The 18,687-nt window shown below is 40.0% G+C and overlaps 1 protein-coding gene across 2 annotated transcripts in view; it reads right to left on the bottom strand.

The window, feature by feature from the left end:
* TANK (TRAF family member associated NFKB activator) overlaps positions 1-18,687 on the bottom strand; it is a 58,413-nt gene that overhangs the window by 37,114 nt on the left and 2,612 nt on the right. Inside the window, exons 2-6 of one of the 2 annotated variants that reach the window (XM_063428612.1) lie at positions 14,133-14,283; positions 8,622-8,727; positions 7,396-7,529; positions 5,989-6,162; positions 127-191 (exon numbers count right to left, since the gene is read on the bottom strand). In XM_063428612.1, coding sequence (XP_063284682.1) covers positions 127-191; positions 5,989-6,162; positions 7,396-7,529; positions 8,622-8,727; positions 14,133-14,231 — 578 coding nt within the window. In that variant the 5' untranslated portion in view covers positions 14,232-14,283. Of the gene's footprint in view, positions 1-126; positions 192-5,988; positions 6,163-7,395; positions 7,530-8,621; positions 8,728-14,132; positions 14,300-18,687 lie in introns of those variants that run through there. The other variant, XM_063428613.1, reaches the window with a different exon arrangement.

The following is an 18,687-nucleotide window of genomic DNA, read 5'->3' as shown; positions in this document are numbered from 1 at the left end:
AAATACTTTGATTAAAGTACAGTTTTGCCAAATTCTCACAATTTAACCCGAATTGAACACAGGATTAAGAGAAAACTGAATAATGAAATGTATATAAAATAAATTATAAGAATATGAATAATCTACCTTGCATTGTCATCAAGAGAAGTCCCGAGAGCAGCAGATTCTTGTGATGTCTTTTTAATTTGCATCTCCAAAAAAAACAAAAACACGAAATTTTTATAATGATAATTTTGGGAAGAAGAACTACTAAAAAGTACAGTGAACAGCCTACACCTGAATTTCTCAGATATAGTCATAGATTCCCAGATTAAAACACCAAACGGTTATTCACCAGTGTAGTGTAGTGAATTGCAAACTAAACTGAACATTTTATGCAGAAATAGTAGTGGATAAGAAAAATTATCTAACTCGCCCATTTTTACAGATAAACTATTTTAACCTGAATTTACTAATCTACTTAGTAACCTACTGCTATTTTGCAGCATGTTTTCTGTCCAGTGAATAATATCCAGTGATTTCATCACTCAACGGGGAATTTTGGAGAATTGGCAAGTGAATTCTGAAAATTGGCAAGTATTTAGCTAAAAAGGTAAAAGAGTTGAAAAATATTTACCAGTGTGCCCTTTATTTCACAATTCCCTGGTCGATTCTCTACAATTCCATTTTTGTAAAAAAAAACACTTGAATGTTATTGCTATAATTTCAATATTTAGAAACTTTTTAGATCATGAAAACCATACTCCGAAAATATAATTGAGACAAATAAAATTTCCTAGTTCTGTGATAAAAATGACTTGTCATAGAAGAATGTCATTGACACAAACAAAAAAAAAAAAGTTTGACAGATGTAATATTATTTAACAGTATTTCTCCAGAAAATAGAGATAAGTACTAGTGAAAAAAAACCCACTTATTGAATCAGAAATTACAGTGTTATACCACCTCCCAGTGGAGAAAATTGTTATAACAATATGATGAAAATGTAAACCTGTTTTCGGGTTGAAATAAGGCTGTGTAATGGTTGGTGTGAGACTAACACTTTAATTGCCATAGGTGGACCCATGAATGGTTACAATTTATCAGATAGGGCAAATAAAAGGCAAAAACTGAGGCATAAATAGCTCATATAGAATGATTCTATAAATCGGCAGTTAAAGTAGATAAGAGATGTGACTACGGCAATGTTCTAATTTTGTTTCGATGCAATTCGAAGTATAGCGAAAAAATGGCAAAAAACACCCAAAACAAAACTCAAACCGATAATGAAGCAGTTTTGAATTATACACTGAATATATCTGAACTAAAATGATCTCTCTGTTCTAAAGCCATCTGTACATGTGTTTCCAATGGTAATAATTGAAATGATAATTTAGGGCAACAATAAAGAAGGCATTGTATACAGGGCCGGTGCAAGGATTTTTGGGTACATAGGCGAAGATGAATTTTTCCGCCCCCCCCTCCCCCTCTAAAATTAACATCTTCACCTATGTGCCTCCTAACCAGCTCCTCCCTCTTCCCCGTCCCTTAGTGTTCCTCTCCCCTCCCCCCTCTTTTCCCTGTCCCTTGGTTTTTCTCTCCCCTCCCCTCTCTGTCCCTTGGTGCACCCCCCACTCTCTTAGCGGTCACACTCCCCTTCCTGGTGTGACTCCTACCTGTCTTGTAGCGTTGCGGAGCAGACCCTCTACAGGAGCTTCAGTTTTCTGTACCTGGCTGGATTGACAGGAAGTGCTCTCTCAGTGAGCACTTCCTGTCAGTCTGGCCGGGTACAGGAAACAGAAGCTCATGTACTGCGCTCCGCTCCGCCACGCTACACTCAGTGGTGTATACACACCAACAGCCACACACACTCAATGACAAACACACAGACGTCACTGACAGACACAGACTCACTGATCTGACACACACACTCATTCATTCATTGACAGACACACTCAATCACAAACATACTCACTGATTTGACAGACACTCACAAACACACACACACACACACACACATTCATACAATCATTCACAGACACACACAGACACATACACACACTCACAGACAAACACACAGAAACACTCACAGACAAACACACACTCACAGACAAACACACAGAAACACTCACAGACAAACACACAGAAACACTCACAGACAAACACACACTCACAGACAAACACACACTCACAAAGACAAACACACACACACAAAGACAAACACACACACACAAAGACAAACACACACACACACACTGACAGACACACACTCACGCACAAACACACTCTCACGCACAAACACACACTTACACATACACTTTCAGACACACACTCACAGACAAACACATACACAGACACACACATTTAGACAAACTCACACATACACTTTCAGACACAGACACACACAATCACAGACACACACACACACAAACACTTTCAGACACACACACACAAACACATACAGTCACACACATTTAGACAAACACACACTCACACATACACTTTCAGACACAGACACACACACTCACAGACACACACACACACAGACAATTAAATATTAATATCCACCCAGCCTCCCTACCTGGAGAGCTGGTGTGGATGTGTCCCTGGGGTCCAGTGGGGCTTCCGTGCGGCTGGCGGCAGCGTTCTAATGAGAGGCTGCGAGGGAGCTCTAATCTGTCTGCTCTGCTCCCTCGCGGGCTGTCTGCTGATGCCGCGGGAGCCGGAATATGACGTCATATTCCGGCTCCCACAGACTCAGCAAACGGCGCGCGAGGGAGCAGAGCAGACAGGTTAGAGCTCCCTCGCCGCCTCTCATTAGAACGCTGCCGCCCGCCGTGGGTCCAGAAGGTGACCTGGCAGGAGGGAGAGCTTCCCTCCTGCCGGTCACTGAAATCTGGCGCCCCCAGAGCCGGTGCGCCCTAAGGCGGCCGCCTGTGCCGCCTTATGGACGCGCCGGCCCTGATTGTATAAAATGTACATCTGGAGTAGAGTAATCCCATTGGAAGCCAAAGTTCCTGCTGATTTCTTCAGTTTACTCCTTATACTTGGAGGTTTATTCACCAAAGTGAGAACTCTATGTGAATTAAACATTCAAGGCCAAAACAAATGATCTGGATTATATCATAATCAGCAATGCTTCCAGTTTGACTATTTAGTTCTAATATTTAGAATTCACTTTGAATTGCCAACAATTCTCACTTTGGAATACCCTTGATAGACTTTCTGCTATTAACTTTTTTCAACATGCTGATTAAATTTAGGTGTTTAATCCTTAAAGGACCACTCCACATCCAGAAAGCACTTCAGTTTGCTACTGTGAGAGAAATCAGCACTTTTAAAATTAAATGATGAAACAACTCTCTACTTGAGAGTGACTGCCTTCTCCCCCACTCCCTCTCACAGATCTCACATCAGACCAGCATTCTGGAGACATTCAGAGAGTTCTCAACAAAAAACCTCTGATAGGTTCGACTAAATTCTCCTCTGGTGAGAAGGGAAGGGCTTGCAAAGGCTACTGTGATAAAAATTGCCGCTTTTGCAAACTTTTTGGATACTCCCCCAGTGACAATATGCAGCAAAAATAAATAAATGCATACATGTTTCTACTGGGGTATATCTACTAAATGGTGATCCCCTTTAGAGAGTGGCGTGTAGCTTGAATGCCTGGAATTTCAGAAGCAGATAAGTAATGATTCAGTTACAATTCTCTTCTAAACTTTATCTGTTAAATGTATCATTTAATTTTCTATAACCTAAAATTGGTTCCACAAATGTGACAATAGGTTCAGTGTTCCCCATTGGCCTCCATCTCTAATCATGGACGGTTGGGACTCTGAAACAGCTACGTTATGTCATGATGTTATGTCCTGTCATTACAGAGCAAGCTGTTCTGGTACCTGGCCCTGGTAAGTCTAGAACGGAGGCGGTTTTCCTGCAATTTTTCCAATGTGAGTTTGTCTCCTGGTACATTGAGACATGCTACTTTGCATTATTCTAGCACTGGCCGATATCTCAGAATGTCCTTTCATAATCCTCAGGGATCCCATCATAATACCGAGATGGAAGTTTGTGAGAAGATGCATCAACAAAAGCCACACATGTTCTAGCATCAGTGACACCAATCAGCTTCTATCTGTACCAATATAAAGCCACTTCTCCTACTGTCCTATGCCCTTTTGTAGTCTTCTGTACCTGATGCGATCTTAATATTCTGGTTTTGGTTTGACGTTTTACACACTATACTGCTCTCTTTAATCCCATAATCTTTGCTTTTTCTTGTTTTGTCTTCCCTCTGTATCCATTATTCTCAGCTTGTTCTTTGACTCTCCTTTACCTGCATTAAACCCAACCCACCCTATGGACAGGTAATACCCTACTAACCCTTTTTCTTCTATTCCCTAGTATTATTTTGACTGACCCATAAACCTCTAAAGCCCTACACATTCCAAACACATACACACTGCAGGGCCAATCACCTCTGAAACACACCACAATCATAATCCTCCCCTAAACACACACACCTAAGGTCCTCCTAAATGTACTCACACTGCAGCCATTATTACTCCCTAAATACTCACACACACACACACACACACTACAACCCATACCCCTCTAAAAATATATGCATACACACACCAGCTTTTATTCCTACTTCACATCCACTTTACAACACAAACTGCACATATATGCAGGGTCTGTCCACACATACAGGTCTACAAGCAGTCTCCAACCACAAAGGCAACCAACATGCTGGATCCCCACACGCATTCAACCTCACAAGCGGTATCCCCGCAAACATGCACCATAACAAGCAGCTGCCTGATAAACACAAAATACCACAAGGATCTACACACACACACGCAGAGAACTGCAGAGACAGCGTACTCCACACAAACACACACAACATCATCACACGCAGCCTCACCCACATGTGAAATCCCACAAGCAGCATTCATAATACATACAACAACATTATAGGCAGCTCCCCTCACAAACACACACCCAACTCCCACTCCCAGGCCCCACCTCTCTTTTATCCTCTGGTGTCCCACTTATGGGAACACCAAAGACAAGCAACAAGCAAACACGGAGCAAGCCTTGCACTTGCTGAAGAAAAACAAGGCCTTTACTGATTTTACTTCACTGCACCCTCCCATAGTAATTAGTTTGACAATTTATCAGAGACCTGCGGGATGCCTGCTGCCTACTCTGCACCTGTTTTTTTTGGTCACCTAGCAACACCCCTGAATTTCTATACATCATTCTTTGAAACTCACGTTGAGCTATCAGGAATGCTATACTGTTGCGTCCCTTGTAGTTGCATTTTCTATTTCATAGACTGTTGTTATCATCAAATCATGATAGACTTATTATCAAATCTTACAATTTATTCAAGCAGACCTCCTTGGACATGCAATTTCCGACTATAAATGGAATAAAATAATTTAGGGGCACACCCATAAAGTCTAAAATTTATATAAAAAATACATTAAGGGAACACACACACACACAAAAAAAAGAACAATATCAAATTTAAAAGCATCTGTCAAGCACATGAATATAGGGATTTAGTCACACCATATGGCCAAATTTTGTTTTAACTGATCACTATTTTCGAACGGTTTAAAAATTAGGCTTTCCTGTGGTCACGTCTTATGGGTAAAAAATAAATAAATAAATAAATAAAAAAAATGGGGGCACACCCAGAACATGAGTTTCTTAACAGTTGTACTGCTGTAAATATCGAAATTAGACAAAATACACATATAAACATTAATGGAACACAATATGGATATATGTTTTCACATATATATTAACGTGATTTTAAGTAATTTAGTGATTATTTGTGAATGCGCTTTTCCTTTAAATCATATTTTAATTTATAAAATGAACATTGAGAATGTTATGCTTTCTCTTTCTGTATGGCTTCAACATGTGAATAAAAATCAAATAATAAAAAAAAAAGTCTTACTGGGTTAAAGAATGAAACCAATATCAGATACCAACCTCCGACTCATGGGCAGGTATTGCTTTGCAATCGTGCTTTTCCCTCTCCTTTGCATCTTTTAAAAGATTTTTTAAGACTCGAATTTCATCGTTTTTACTGAAAACAAGAGATTCTAATTTCTTTTGCTCTTCATACATTTTCCTTAATCTGAGCTGCTCATTTTCCAGCTGTTCCTAATGAAAAAAACAAGTAAAAAAAAACAACAAAACACCATTTATAAATACAATATATGAACTATGAAATAAGGAAGAACAACTCTATACTATTCTTAGCCTGAATACATCCTAATGTGGGCATGATACATTGTTTTCACCACAACACAACATCATTTTCTGAAATTGAAGAGAGCAGGTAGACCAGATGAAAAGTTCTGAATGACCTGGAACCTAGGCAGAACCTTTGGAGGCTCGTCCATAAGGGCAGGTGCGACCGTGCCCCTCAGTATTTGTTGCAATAATAATAAAGTCCATTAATGAGGTCAGAATCAATGATAGGTGTGTGTGTGTGCTGGGGTGGTGGGAAGCGTTTGACATGACAAGTTCTGCAGTTTTCTCCTTCTTTGTATTGGCTAGAGAAACAGCAAAGAGGCTGTGCATCCAATTATGTCAAGATTGTGTGGCATTTGAGAAAAAAAAAAAAAAGTCCCATGTTCTGGGTATAGATCATTTAGCCTACTTTCGAGGTTGGTCTTAATAGATGGGAGCAGTGCAGCCATTTTTACAATAAGATGTGGTTTTTAAAAAGCACTAAGGACCTTTACAGGCCATTGGGGGTTCCTGGCACTTGTACAGGAACTTACAGTTCCTTTTGCTAGGGGTGAATTGAAAGCTCTCGGCTTTCCCTAAGGGGTAAAAAACTGTTTGTGAGTGGCAACGCTGAATGGCTAAAAGCATCAGCTGGTAATCTCAAATAATCAGCAGCTTCCCTATTCCAGGCTTGCTCTTTCAAAAATTTTAGAGAAGTAGAAGGACTGGGACAGACCTAATAGGTGCTGGATTCAAAACATTTGGGTTAAACCATTGGTGAGCGGCTTAACCCCATTCTGATGACATGGTTATGGTGCCCGCAGTGTGTTTCTTTAATCATAGCTAGCATTGAATTAAAAATAAGATTACACATACTGTTGAACTGGACTTTAAGGGGCACAATACCGGCAATTCAATGTAAATTTCAAACTTCGTGCCAAAACATACGAGTTGAAAACAGAATTGGCTTTGAGAATCAATCTAAACCATCTATTCAAAGCTACATTTTAAAATTCACTTTGAATTCCTGGAGAATTCTCCCGTTAGTAAATAACTCGGTTGATCTACAAAATAAATTAATAAAAAAAAAAATCTTAAATGTTTACAGTCAAATCATTTATATTTATTTATGCCCATATTAAGAACGATGAGCACAGTTACCTTGTAATGAATTTTCTGACGCATACTGATTCTCAGCTCTTCCTGTAGCTGTTCATAGGATACATCTGATGCAGATGTATTTCCCCAAACCTCTGCGTTCTCCACCTTGGGGGAAGGCGGTGGGCCATGACAACCTATAGAATAAGCAAGCAAATAGATTTTTCTTTTAACATTATTTCAGGCACATTACGAAAAGTTCGATCAAGCTATTAAATGGCTAGAGATCTGTAAGATTTAGAAGAGAATGGGAACCATTTTTGCCAGGATGTTTAACTTCTGGGCACTTAATACAGCATAGAGAAAGCATTAAGGGTCTTACTTTTATCTTGGTGGCTAACAGGAGGTCTCTGTTGACGAATAACCTTCCACACTGGTAAAGAAATGCTTATTATAAGTGCTTCTCAATGCAATATGTGTTTGCTAGAGATTTTGCAGTTAATGCAATTGCAGGGGCTTGACCCTTCCAGGCCATTGGGAAGCTCTGTGACTGGCAACCCACCAGACCAACAGAAAATGGACTTCAGTGTTCAACAGAGAACCCCAACAAACCGAGAACAACAGATGAAAACCTCTTAATGACACATTTATGTTCCATTCATTGCTTCATTACAAACATAAACACTAGAAAGAATATTTTTACATCATTTACAAATGATCAAATTTGATTTGCCTTTTAATTAGCCTTGTTCACCGTTTCCACTGCACCCATTTTAAACAACAACAATCTCACAAATTTTCCGTTCTATTAAAAAAGTAAAGGAGTTGAATGGAAGAGCGATGTATTTCTAAATATTGTACAGAACATTCTAAAATTAGAATTTCTATGTTATTTTAAGATTTAAGGTTTATAGAGGGTACAGTGCAAGACATTAGGCACACTGAAAGAAAAGGGCAAATTAACCAGGTCAAACAAGGTAAAAACTGGAACAATGGGGCAAGGAAAGGTCAGCATCAAGGATCAATGGGCAAGGCAGAATCAGAGTCAGGGACAAGCAGAGTCTGGAACACAGGAACACTAGAACAGCAATTGCAGTCAGAATAATATGCTTAAGGGCATAGAGACCACACAAAACAAATGTAACAATATAGGACAGTATCTAAGCTTTCCAGATGACAACTGGAGGTACTCGATGAACCCGAGGGCATGGCTTGATCAGCTGATCCGATGCACCTACCGGACTCTTATAAGGTGAAAGCTTTTAAATAAACATGTTTAAAGTAATTACCTGTGCCAATATGTTTAGGGAGTTGAGCTGTCAGATCGGCAATCACACCTCTTAGTCTCACTATTTCCTGGTCTCTGTCGTGTAATTGTTGCTCACATAATTCAATCTACAGAAACCAAAAAAGTGAATATAGTGAAGTGAGACACTGACTTTTTCAAACTATATAAAAAAAATAAATAAATGTTTATCAACATATTCTGCACCACTTGATAAGCACACAAACCAATCAAGTCAAAATCAGAAATAAAGAGGTTTGAATCATTGCAGTTTTATTGCTTGATATAGTGTGAACAAAAGGACATTCCTTAACAATTGATGCTCTGGTGTTTTTCTCTCCTTGAGGAACTCTCTCACCCGATAACATTTTCAGCTCAGTGAAGTTTTTATGGGGGCAGGAATGTCTGAGCACCATTTTATCTTAGCATTTAAACTGCTCTTCAAAGGTTTAACCTCAAAGTTTGTTCCCAGTGTCCAACACAGCAGCCCCCAGATATCTTTTTTCTCTTCATTGACTCAATGTAAATTTTGCCAGGTAGCTGGTATGTATATGTCAATGGACAGCCAGTGGTAGGTTTTGAACATCTGGTGATGCTCTCAGCCTGTCACCGCCCACCTGGCAAAACTTTCTTCATACGGAAGTGAGAGAGAGAGAGAGAGAGAGAGAGGGGAAAGAAGTCAGAGCGCAGCAGCGTCAGGCTCCGGGGATGCAATTTTAGGGTTAAAATGTTAGAAAACAGTTTAACCCACTGATGGTAACACAAAGCCCGGACCCTCCTGCCTACATAACTTTGTTGTGGAGTGGAAGTGTCCCTTTAATAAAATGTTGTATGGTGGCTCTGTCCTAGGTAATGTGACAAAAACCAAGATGGTGGAATTGGTGTTAATTCCACAATGGCAACTAAACCAGTTTTCCATAAAGCAGCTATCACAAGGACTTCAAAAAAGTCTTCTAATTTACTTCAAACATGTTACTGTAGACATACATTGAAGGGCCTTTTCTAAAAAAAAAAAAAAAAAGCTGCAAATCTAAATTTAATTTTAGTAATTTAGTATTTGTAATTCTATGAATAAACAAACAAACCCATTGAAGACTCTTAGCAACAGCATAGCTTTTTTTATTTATTATATTTGTATTTTTTTTAAATACCCAAATTTGTTTACATTGTGTGTGTTTTTTTTTTTTTGTGGTGACAGATTTGTTTTTCTTTCCTTTAAGTAGGAGAACACATGTGTTTCAGCAGGCATTTATAAAATGCCCTATCTACCATTCTTATTGAATTCATCTTCAGTTTCAAGGTTCACAAGGGAAAAACAAAAGGGCAAAGATTCTATTTTTTAAGAAATAACACATTTTGCTTTTTTTATGCTCGGTGCCAAAATTTCTTCTGCCTGCTGCTCCTGTGATGCTTTTGCCAACTGTTAGTTAGTAGCTGGTTTGGCAGTTGTCAGATCTATATAAAATATGTTCCCCAGCAAGGTTGGTTTGCATTAAGTCATGTAGTAGAAACAGTTCAGCAACATTCACAAAAAAAAAAAAAAAAAAAATGATTTGTGAAACCTTCAAATACCAAATTTCTGCTAAATTACTAAAATGGACCTGTTTGATAATTTCATAACCCAATATAATACAAAATCATAATTTAAAAAAAATCCTTTCAAGAGATGGTTAAATAGTAGCAAAAAGGGGGCAGGGCCCGGCTGCCGAGCCAACTGGTCGCACCAAGAGAAAGCTCTGTCTGAGAATCTATTAAAATTCTCACATATCGACTTTAAAATCTCACCACGGAGAATTTGATTACAGGAGGAGGTTGGAGTTACACCCGGCAGAGTTCCCTACCAGCGGTGACAAGCATGAGAGCAGCGGCCGACCTCACTGCAAGCTATCCGAAAAGCGGTGGTGGCTGGGAATCCTGTATCCTCCCCCAAGTCGGTGGCGGTTATCCCGGCACAAGCGGACAAGCTAAGCCCCCGAGCTATGAGAAGTGCCAACCAACTTACCCGCATCTGAGGCCTGCGTGCAGCTCTGACTCCAAGGCCAAAATGGCGGCTGGCATGCTGGACTGCTCAACACGAGGCCCACAGGGGACGCTCGAGGAGCGGCTTGATGCTTTATTCCGTGCATTCTGGCAGAAACTGCGAGATAGAGGGAAGCGGGCCGAGACTATGACGCCGGACGCTCCTTCCCTCCGGGTCGCCAAGCAACGGAGAACATCCACTGCCCCCATTTCAGAGCAGCTGACGAGATGAAGAACCCACCCAGCGGGTACCTACCCAGATCCCACAAAGTCCGGGGCTCGCCACAGCCATCCTGAGCGGAGGGTCCAGAAGGGGAAGACCCTGGTGCAGCCCACACACTAGAAAGGCAAAACCCCGACCCCAAGCGGCGACCACACTCCCCATAGACCAAACACGTGGCGGCAGGACATACCGGAGCAGGGGACCTGCACATGGGCCTCTGAACCGGCTCGGGGCTGGCGGGTCGAGCAGCCCTGGAAGAATGGGACACTCAACACCTACGAGACTGAGCCTACAAGGCATGTCACAAGGTCTGGGGCCTTCGGTACTCTCACTTCTCCACTGTCGGGTTGGTGTGGGCTGAGATCGCACTGTAAAATCTTGATAGCTATGGGACATAGGTGTCTTGGACTGTGTCCTTGAGCTGTCGAATGTTACCCGCCACACTTCTGAAGAAGCCTCCATAGGTGAAACGCGTAAAGTGGATTTTTTATGGACTTTCTCATTGAGTATTTTATGCATTCTGTTTTTTATTGATATATGTAAAATAAATAGTTTTAATATACTTTTTATTACTCTGAGATCTCCATGATAGAGATAGATATATATATATATATATATATATATATATATACACACACTAACTAGAGCGAGGTACGCTCTGGTAAATGTGAGTACGATACTTTCTATTCACTTATCACCCATATCAATATTGGTATTTACTACACTATGTGGATATTCCTGTCTGTTTTTTCTGTTTGAGACCATCAAGACGTGGACTTCTTCATATATATCCTAGGACGGGGATCATTCCGTCTAAGCGCTAAAACAGCAGAGCTCTGTATTTAGCTCTGCCAAATGTGAGTGTATAACCATATATTTCTTTATTACTCTTGGATTACCCACAGGGTTACACTATTATTTTGTATATTCTTCTTTTTTTGAGGTATACCGTCGAAATTGTAAGGCCAAAAGGACTTGAGTACGTATGTTCGTATCAAAATAAGGGCGCGTTTTCTTTTATTGTTGTTCACGAATGTTACCCGCTGTCTGGGAGACCCCAGCAGTTTCTATCCAATACCCACTATACCCTTACGTACTCCTGCTAAACTAAACTAAACTGCTATAACTCTCCTCTAAAGTAGCCTCTCCAAGCAGTTAAGCCTGTGCTCACATAGCAAGTTAAATGCTAGCAATGTCTACGTACTCTCACTTAAGACATACGTACCTAGCCTGAATACACTACAATAAAAATTAGTGCTGTATTGCCACAATGCCACGTCAATTTACTAATGCCTAATATGATAGTCACAACACCTGGCTGAGCAGACACCCAGTGCCATTTTCATGCTCCATCGCACTGTGTTGCCTTATATTACCTTAGCTTGCTTTATTTTTGAATCCCACGTGGCATAGAGCCACAGTTAGTCGAGGATGTAATGCAGGGAGTCCCATATCCCCACTCTCATACGCATAAAATTGAAGACGAAGACCAGTGGCATAAAACCTCCTGTGTTACTCCTAGCATGTTATATTATGTTTGTCTTAACTTTACCGAGCATATACCATGCTCCAAGCATTGCCTTACTTTTCTATACACTTGTAATCAATCAGATCTTATGTTTAGATCTGAAGTTAAGCCTGCCTTATTATACCTATAAAAAAAAAAAAAAAAAAGTTTAGTTTACTCATATGCCATGACACAGTATATTGATGTTTGTTTCCTATTTTGACTATCGCTGCCGTCAGGGCATCACAAGCATGTATGTCAATCGTCAAAGAATTTAAAAAAAAAATTCAAAAATATTATTTTTGTTTCCAGTGAGCATTTGTTGGTCAGTCCTTTTCAGTCTTTTTTTGTCAGTCCTCCATGTGTTTGCTCGTAGTGCTTAGTATCTCACTAAATTGTAAAAAGCATCCGCTTTACCTTTTGTATCAGTTTCTCAGTTTTTCTCCCAAAATGGACAGCTCGATTTAGAGTTAGTAGTAAAAAACTTGTAATTTGAATTTTTACATGTGAATTAGAGCCCTCACAAGCTTTACATGTGATGAAGTTAGTCTAGTCTTGAGGACCCCAGTTAAGAAGAATTATTATTATTATTATTGCCATTTATATAGCGCCAACAGATTCCGTAGCGCTTTACAATATTATGAGAGGGGATTTAACTATAAATAGGACAATTACAAATAAACTTACAGGAACAATAGGTTGAAGAGGACCCTGCTCAATCGAGCTTACATTCTATAGGAGGTAGGGTGTAAAACACATTAGGACAGGAATTTGCAATCAAATAAGGTGGGCAACCCTTTAGGAGAGGGCAAGAGACAGGTATGTGAGGTAGGCGTTAGTCTTGGAGGCCATAAGCTTTCCTAAAGAGATGGGTTTTAAGGCACTTCTTAAAAGATGCAAAACTAGGGGAGTGTCTGATGGCGGTAGGCTGGCTATTCCATAGGAAGGGAACCGCCCGCGAGAAGTCCTGCAAGCGCGAGTTGGGCGTACGGGTGCGGACAACGGACAGGAGGTGGTCACGGGCAGAGCGGAGAGACCGAGAAGGGACATACCTATGGATCTGTGAGGAGATATAAGAGGGGCTAGAGTTGTTCAGTGCTTTATAGGTGTGAGTTAGTACCTTGAATTGACTCCTATAGCATACAGGAAGCCAATAAAAGGACTGGCAGAGGGGTGAGGTGTGAGAGAAACGACTAGAGAGGAAAATCAATCTACTAGCAGCTTTCATTACGGACTGTAGGGGTGCAGTACGGCTATTGGGAAGACCAATCAGGAGAGGGTTACAATAATCCATGCAGGAAATTACTAGAGCATGGACAAGCTCCTTGGTAGTATCTGGTGCAAGAAAGGGGTGGATGCGAGCTATGTTTTTAAGATGGAATCTACAGGATTTGGCAACATGCTGGATGTGAGGCTCAAAGGTGAGACCAGAGTCAAGTATGACGCCAAGACAGCGCGCTTGCAAGGATGGACTGATGTTAGTACCACAAACTTGAAGGGAGAGCGAAAGAGGAGGATCAGTATTAGGAGAAGGAAAGACAAGGAGCTTTTGAGAGATTGAGTGTCAGAAAGCAGGAGGACATCCAGTCAGATATGGAAGAAAGGCAAGCAGTGACACGTTGCAGGACGGCAGGGGAGAGGTCCGGGGAGGAGGGATAAGAATAGTTTAACATTTTACACTGGTGGGGTTATGGTGCTTAGAGTGTTTCTTTAATATGATGAAGAAGGTTACTAATGATATATTTTTGTTTAAAGTCCAAAAATACCTTAGAATTCATATCCTTTTTGATGCGTTGATTTTCCATGCAGACATGACGATATGCTTCGAAGGCTTTGTTGAGCTGATCTCCAATGTTTTTATCCATATTTTCCAGTTAGGTATCATCACTAATAAATCCCAAGGATACTTAGAGAAGCCTATGGAATTATACAGAAAGAACAAAGCACGTTAAAAAAATAAAAAAAATACATTTTCATAACATTTGTAATAGCTAATTTAGACATTGGTTCATGAACATCTTTCCATTAACAACACTGTAATTACTCACAATGCAAATGAAGATCAGATTACACTCTTTGAGCGAAGGTAGTTTTCAGTAACTTCATGACAATATAAAGAGGTTCGATAGGTGGGGTTTAAGTGGGGGTCTACTGAGTGGAGTAGAAATTTGGAAGAAAATGTGTTCAGAGTAGGGGGCATGTACTTCTTTAGAGACATTTCTATGATTTTTCCAAAGCAGAACATCAGAAAACAAAACAAAAAATTGTATGGAAGGATGTGGTTCCAATATTTGGGGCACTTTTTAGGGCGTGGGGTTAGGTGGGATGATTTTTGTGACAAACTCCCCTTTCCAAGTGAGTTTGCCATGAGTTCCTGGAGGAGCCTGCTTGCCAGCCTCCTGCCCACAGACTATGGACCCTGTAAAATGGGATGTAATAGTCTCCATCCGTGTATTTTGAACTATATGGTTCGGGAACCGAACCGGAGACCACCCTGGAGCTTGTTAAGCCTAATTGATACTTTGTAGCAATTTCCACCACAGTGTTCCATGTGTTCGTCTGGGTGGCCGCAATTCCTATGGACGACCAGGAGGTGGCGGCCATCTTGTTCACATGAAACCAGGCAGCGGCGTTTGGTCGTCATGTCGTCCGGAAGACAGCCACTAGAGGCTGGATTAACCCCAAATGTAAACATAGCAGTTTCTCTGAAACTGCTATGTTTGCATCTGAAGGGTTAAAACCTGAGGGACCTGGCACCCAGACCACTGCATTGAGCTGAAGTGGTCTGGGTGACTATAGTGTCCCTTTAACTTGTAGCAAAGTAAATGTCCTCTGAGATTCTGCAGTACAGTATTAAAAGAAAAAAAAAAAATATAATGCACTACAACAAACACCTTGTACGGTAAACCCATCTCAAAATAAGTATTGTACAAAGTCTCACAAGGCTGGTATCACAATAAAAAGGAGCTTTATTACATACATACAAACACACGTCAGCCCCTCTCTCCCTGTTAAGCTTGCTAGACAGACATAGGTCAGAAGTAAAAATCAAAGTAAGTGAACCACCAAAGCAACATGCTAACCATTAGTGAAAAATAAAACAAAGTGCCAGTGATAAAACAAAAAGCAAGAACGCCTGATGCGCATTTCAGTGCAGAACTACATGCATCTTCGTCAGGGGCCCGTTCAGTGTCTCCATGCTCTGCATGGGGACGCTGAATTTTTCTCCTAGAGATGAATTGGCCCCGCTCCCTTTCTGATTTTAGCCAATCACCTACGGGAAAGCATTGGATTGGCTAAAGATGGGAAATTTTGGTAATGTCACCAAGGGGGCGGGGCCAGTGCCGGCAGGCCTAAGGAGAGCTGAAAATAAGGTTAGTTTCTGAGGAGGCTAAGGGGGAGGGAGCAAGCCTCCTAAATGGTGGGTTTTCACTATAGGGTCAGGAATACATGTTTAAATCACAGTGAAGGAAGTGTAGTTAATCCCCAAAATAACTTGCCCTCTTTGAGTTTGTAGTACATTTTCCATTTACTTTTTCTTTAATATGTTTAGTGATATTATAAGAATGTTTTACTATAATATTATGTTTTATTATAGGACCCAACATCTATGAGCAAATTAATTTTGGAATATATTTGACAATGCTAAAACTATGTATTTACAGTATTTCTAAAAGCCACAGGAACAAACGGTTGTTATATCTCAATAAAATATTTATTTTACCTGCAAGCTCCATAACCACTACAGCCTGAGGACACTAAAACGGTTTGAAAAAGTAATCTGGGAGAGCTCTAGGGCACTCTTGGCACCATAGTGGTTATGGTGCTTGGAGCGGTCTATTAAATAAAAGGCTAATAGAGAAAACTCTTGATACTTTTTTTTTTTGTTCGGTTTTTATGCCCTTAACTAGTTAAATGAGTAATGTAAATGTGACCCCTTTGCTCACTGTGTTTAGAGGGCCATCAGCTATTCTTTATTGATGCGACTAAATGCTGCAAGTATTGTGTTTTTCTTGGATGTAGATGGAATTTGCTGGCATTTTGATTGAGACTGTAAGATTAGTTTTATATGTATATGGTATAGTTTCTCACTGTAATGGTATATCTGAGCTAGCTAAATTTGTTTGAGACCTAAGCAGAGACTAAGAAATTGGTAAGCTACTACGCTATTGACAATTCTCAGATAGTCTGTTTTTTTTGTTTTTTGTTTTTAATTGCAAGGAAAAAAAAAAATAATTTTAGGCAGCAAGGCATTATGATTGGTGACCCCACTTAACAGGGGATACTGAAGACCACTATAAGTGTTCTTTTAAAAGAACATTGTGACATTAGGAATAAATTTCTGTATTCCGAACGACATAGCCGTGTTGCCCCTTGTCAATTAGGTCTCCACCAACTGTTAAAACCCACCCCCCAAAAAAAACCGAAACCCTGAAATAGATTACATATAAAAACAAAATGACTCAGGCATGGTGCAATGTGCCTACAATTCCTTCATAGACAATCATTGTATCTAATGATTCTACATGGTGACTGTGATGGCAGTACGCATGCTCATCTGAGGTCATTGTATGTTATTTTATGAGAGTCAGGAAGTAAGATTCTTGGCTCTCATACCAAGAGGGCTTGAAGGCATGGCTTGCATGCTTTCAAGCCTTCTAATTAGTTTAATATTGGGTTTTGGAGGGTAAGACAGGGTGTTGAATGTTGGGAGGATTTTGTCAGTTAAGGTCATCATTGACGGTTTGATTTTTCCATTGTCACTGGTCTCCTGTGCACGGATTTGCATGTGCCCAACTATCTGTCAAAGAAAACTCTGCATTAGGTGCTGCAATTTGTAGTATCCATCTGCAGGTAAACTTCCTAGTTTTGGAATAATGTAATTAAAAACACAAAATGGGAGATATCACGGTCACAACATTAACCGATTTTAGAGGTCAAATTCCAAAAGAAAGAAAATTATAATGTCTGATGCAAATATTTACAAAGTGAACAATTAAAGCCTTGGACGAAATGTTCTGCAGTCATCCTTGTAGAGGTAGGTGGATGAATCAAATGCCATCTTAGATGGCTCTTCCAAAGACCAGCTTAACCAGTTTGTTTGCTTCAAAAGAAACATCATAATAAATAGTGGAGTGTTAAATTTTAAAATGTCTGACAGATAATGTATTATATAAGGCACATGAATTATGTATGATAGAAGATATGACACCAACATACTTTACGTAGATAAGATTTATATAATAGTTATATGTATAAAGAAATAGATATAAAACTTGCTGAGTTACTTTGGAAGGTAATGATAGGCTTTGCCAATAGATTAATTGCACCAAAACAACTTAAATAATCTGTAGTGGCTATGGTACATAATGTGCCCCTTTAATAAACCACACTCTGCCCAGCCAATCATTAGAAAATGATATAAGTTGGATTTCAAGGATTGAGGGAATGCTCAGATGAGACACAGCAGCTGGAATTTTGGTAAAGTACAAGTTTTCGAATATCAAATAAATAAGACCTATAACTGGACATAAGTAGTGGAACATTCTGTGACTTCGTTAGGACAATGTGACTAAGCTGAATAGGTAAACTTAAGATATGGGGGTTTATGAAAACCTAACTGTGCAGACTATATAGAAATGGAGCCGGATTCCAAGTCAGCTGTTTTTGCAATCCAGCTATCAATTCACTGAAACCGCAATGTTTGCAAGTGCTCTTGGTCCTCAGTACAGGCATGGAACAAAATTTCAGAGGCTTAGAATGTGGCAACGTTCATGTTTTGTGGATACGGAAGGTCCATTGCTGCTTTTATGTGGAAATAGGGACTGTGAGATCCGTTAAATAATATCATCCAGCCATCTCATGTTCTAGGGGAGCGTGTTTTCGTTTTGTAGATGCAGCCTTATAATCATTAAATAGTGCCACCTACAGCTCAACGGCTGAAGATTCTGATCCACAAACCAAACTCTTCTGTCTTGTAAAATTCAAGAATCCAAAGGTTGGATACTTCTCAAAACATGGCTCTTTGAGGATACACGAGACACTAATTAAACCACCTTAGTTCATGTCATAAATGCCTGAAATGTTGCAATTTATTCTTGTCCTGAGAACTGACTGATATCCTATGTTTTTGACAGTGTTAACTAATCAATAAGAAGGGGGAGCTCACAAGGCCATGAAATCCAAGCTGTGAATTTACTGCATTCTCTATCTTGCCATCTCCCACCATATGTTTGTGTGGGCAGATGAGATTTGTGAGTATGTGGGTCTGTCCTTGAAATTGATTGGAAATGGTCCATTAAACTAAAGAAAGATAGTGCA

Source organism: Pelobates fuscus, chromosome 8, assembly GCF_036172605.1.
Source record: "Pelobates fuscus isolate aPelFus1 chromosome 8, aPelFus1.pri, whole genome shotgun sequence".
Taxonomy (NCBI): domain Eukaryota; kingdom Metazoa; phylum Chordata; class Amphibia; order Anura; family Pelobatidae; genus Pelobates; species Pelobates fuscus.
The sequence above is the reverse complement of the archived record's forward strand: the minus strand, read 5'-3'. Positions and strand labels throughout refer to the sequence as shown.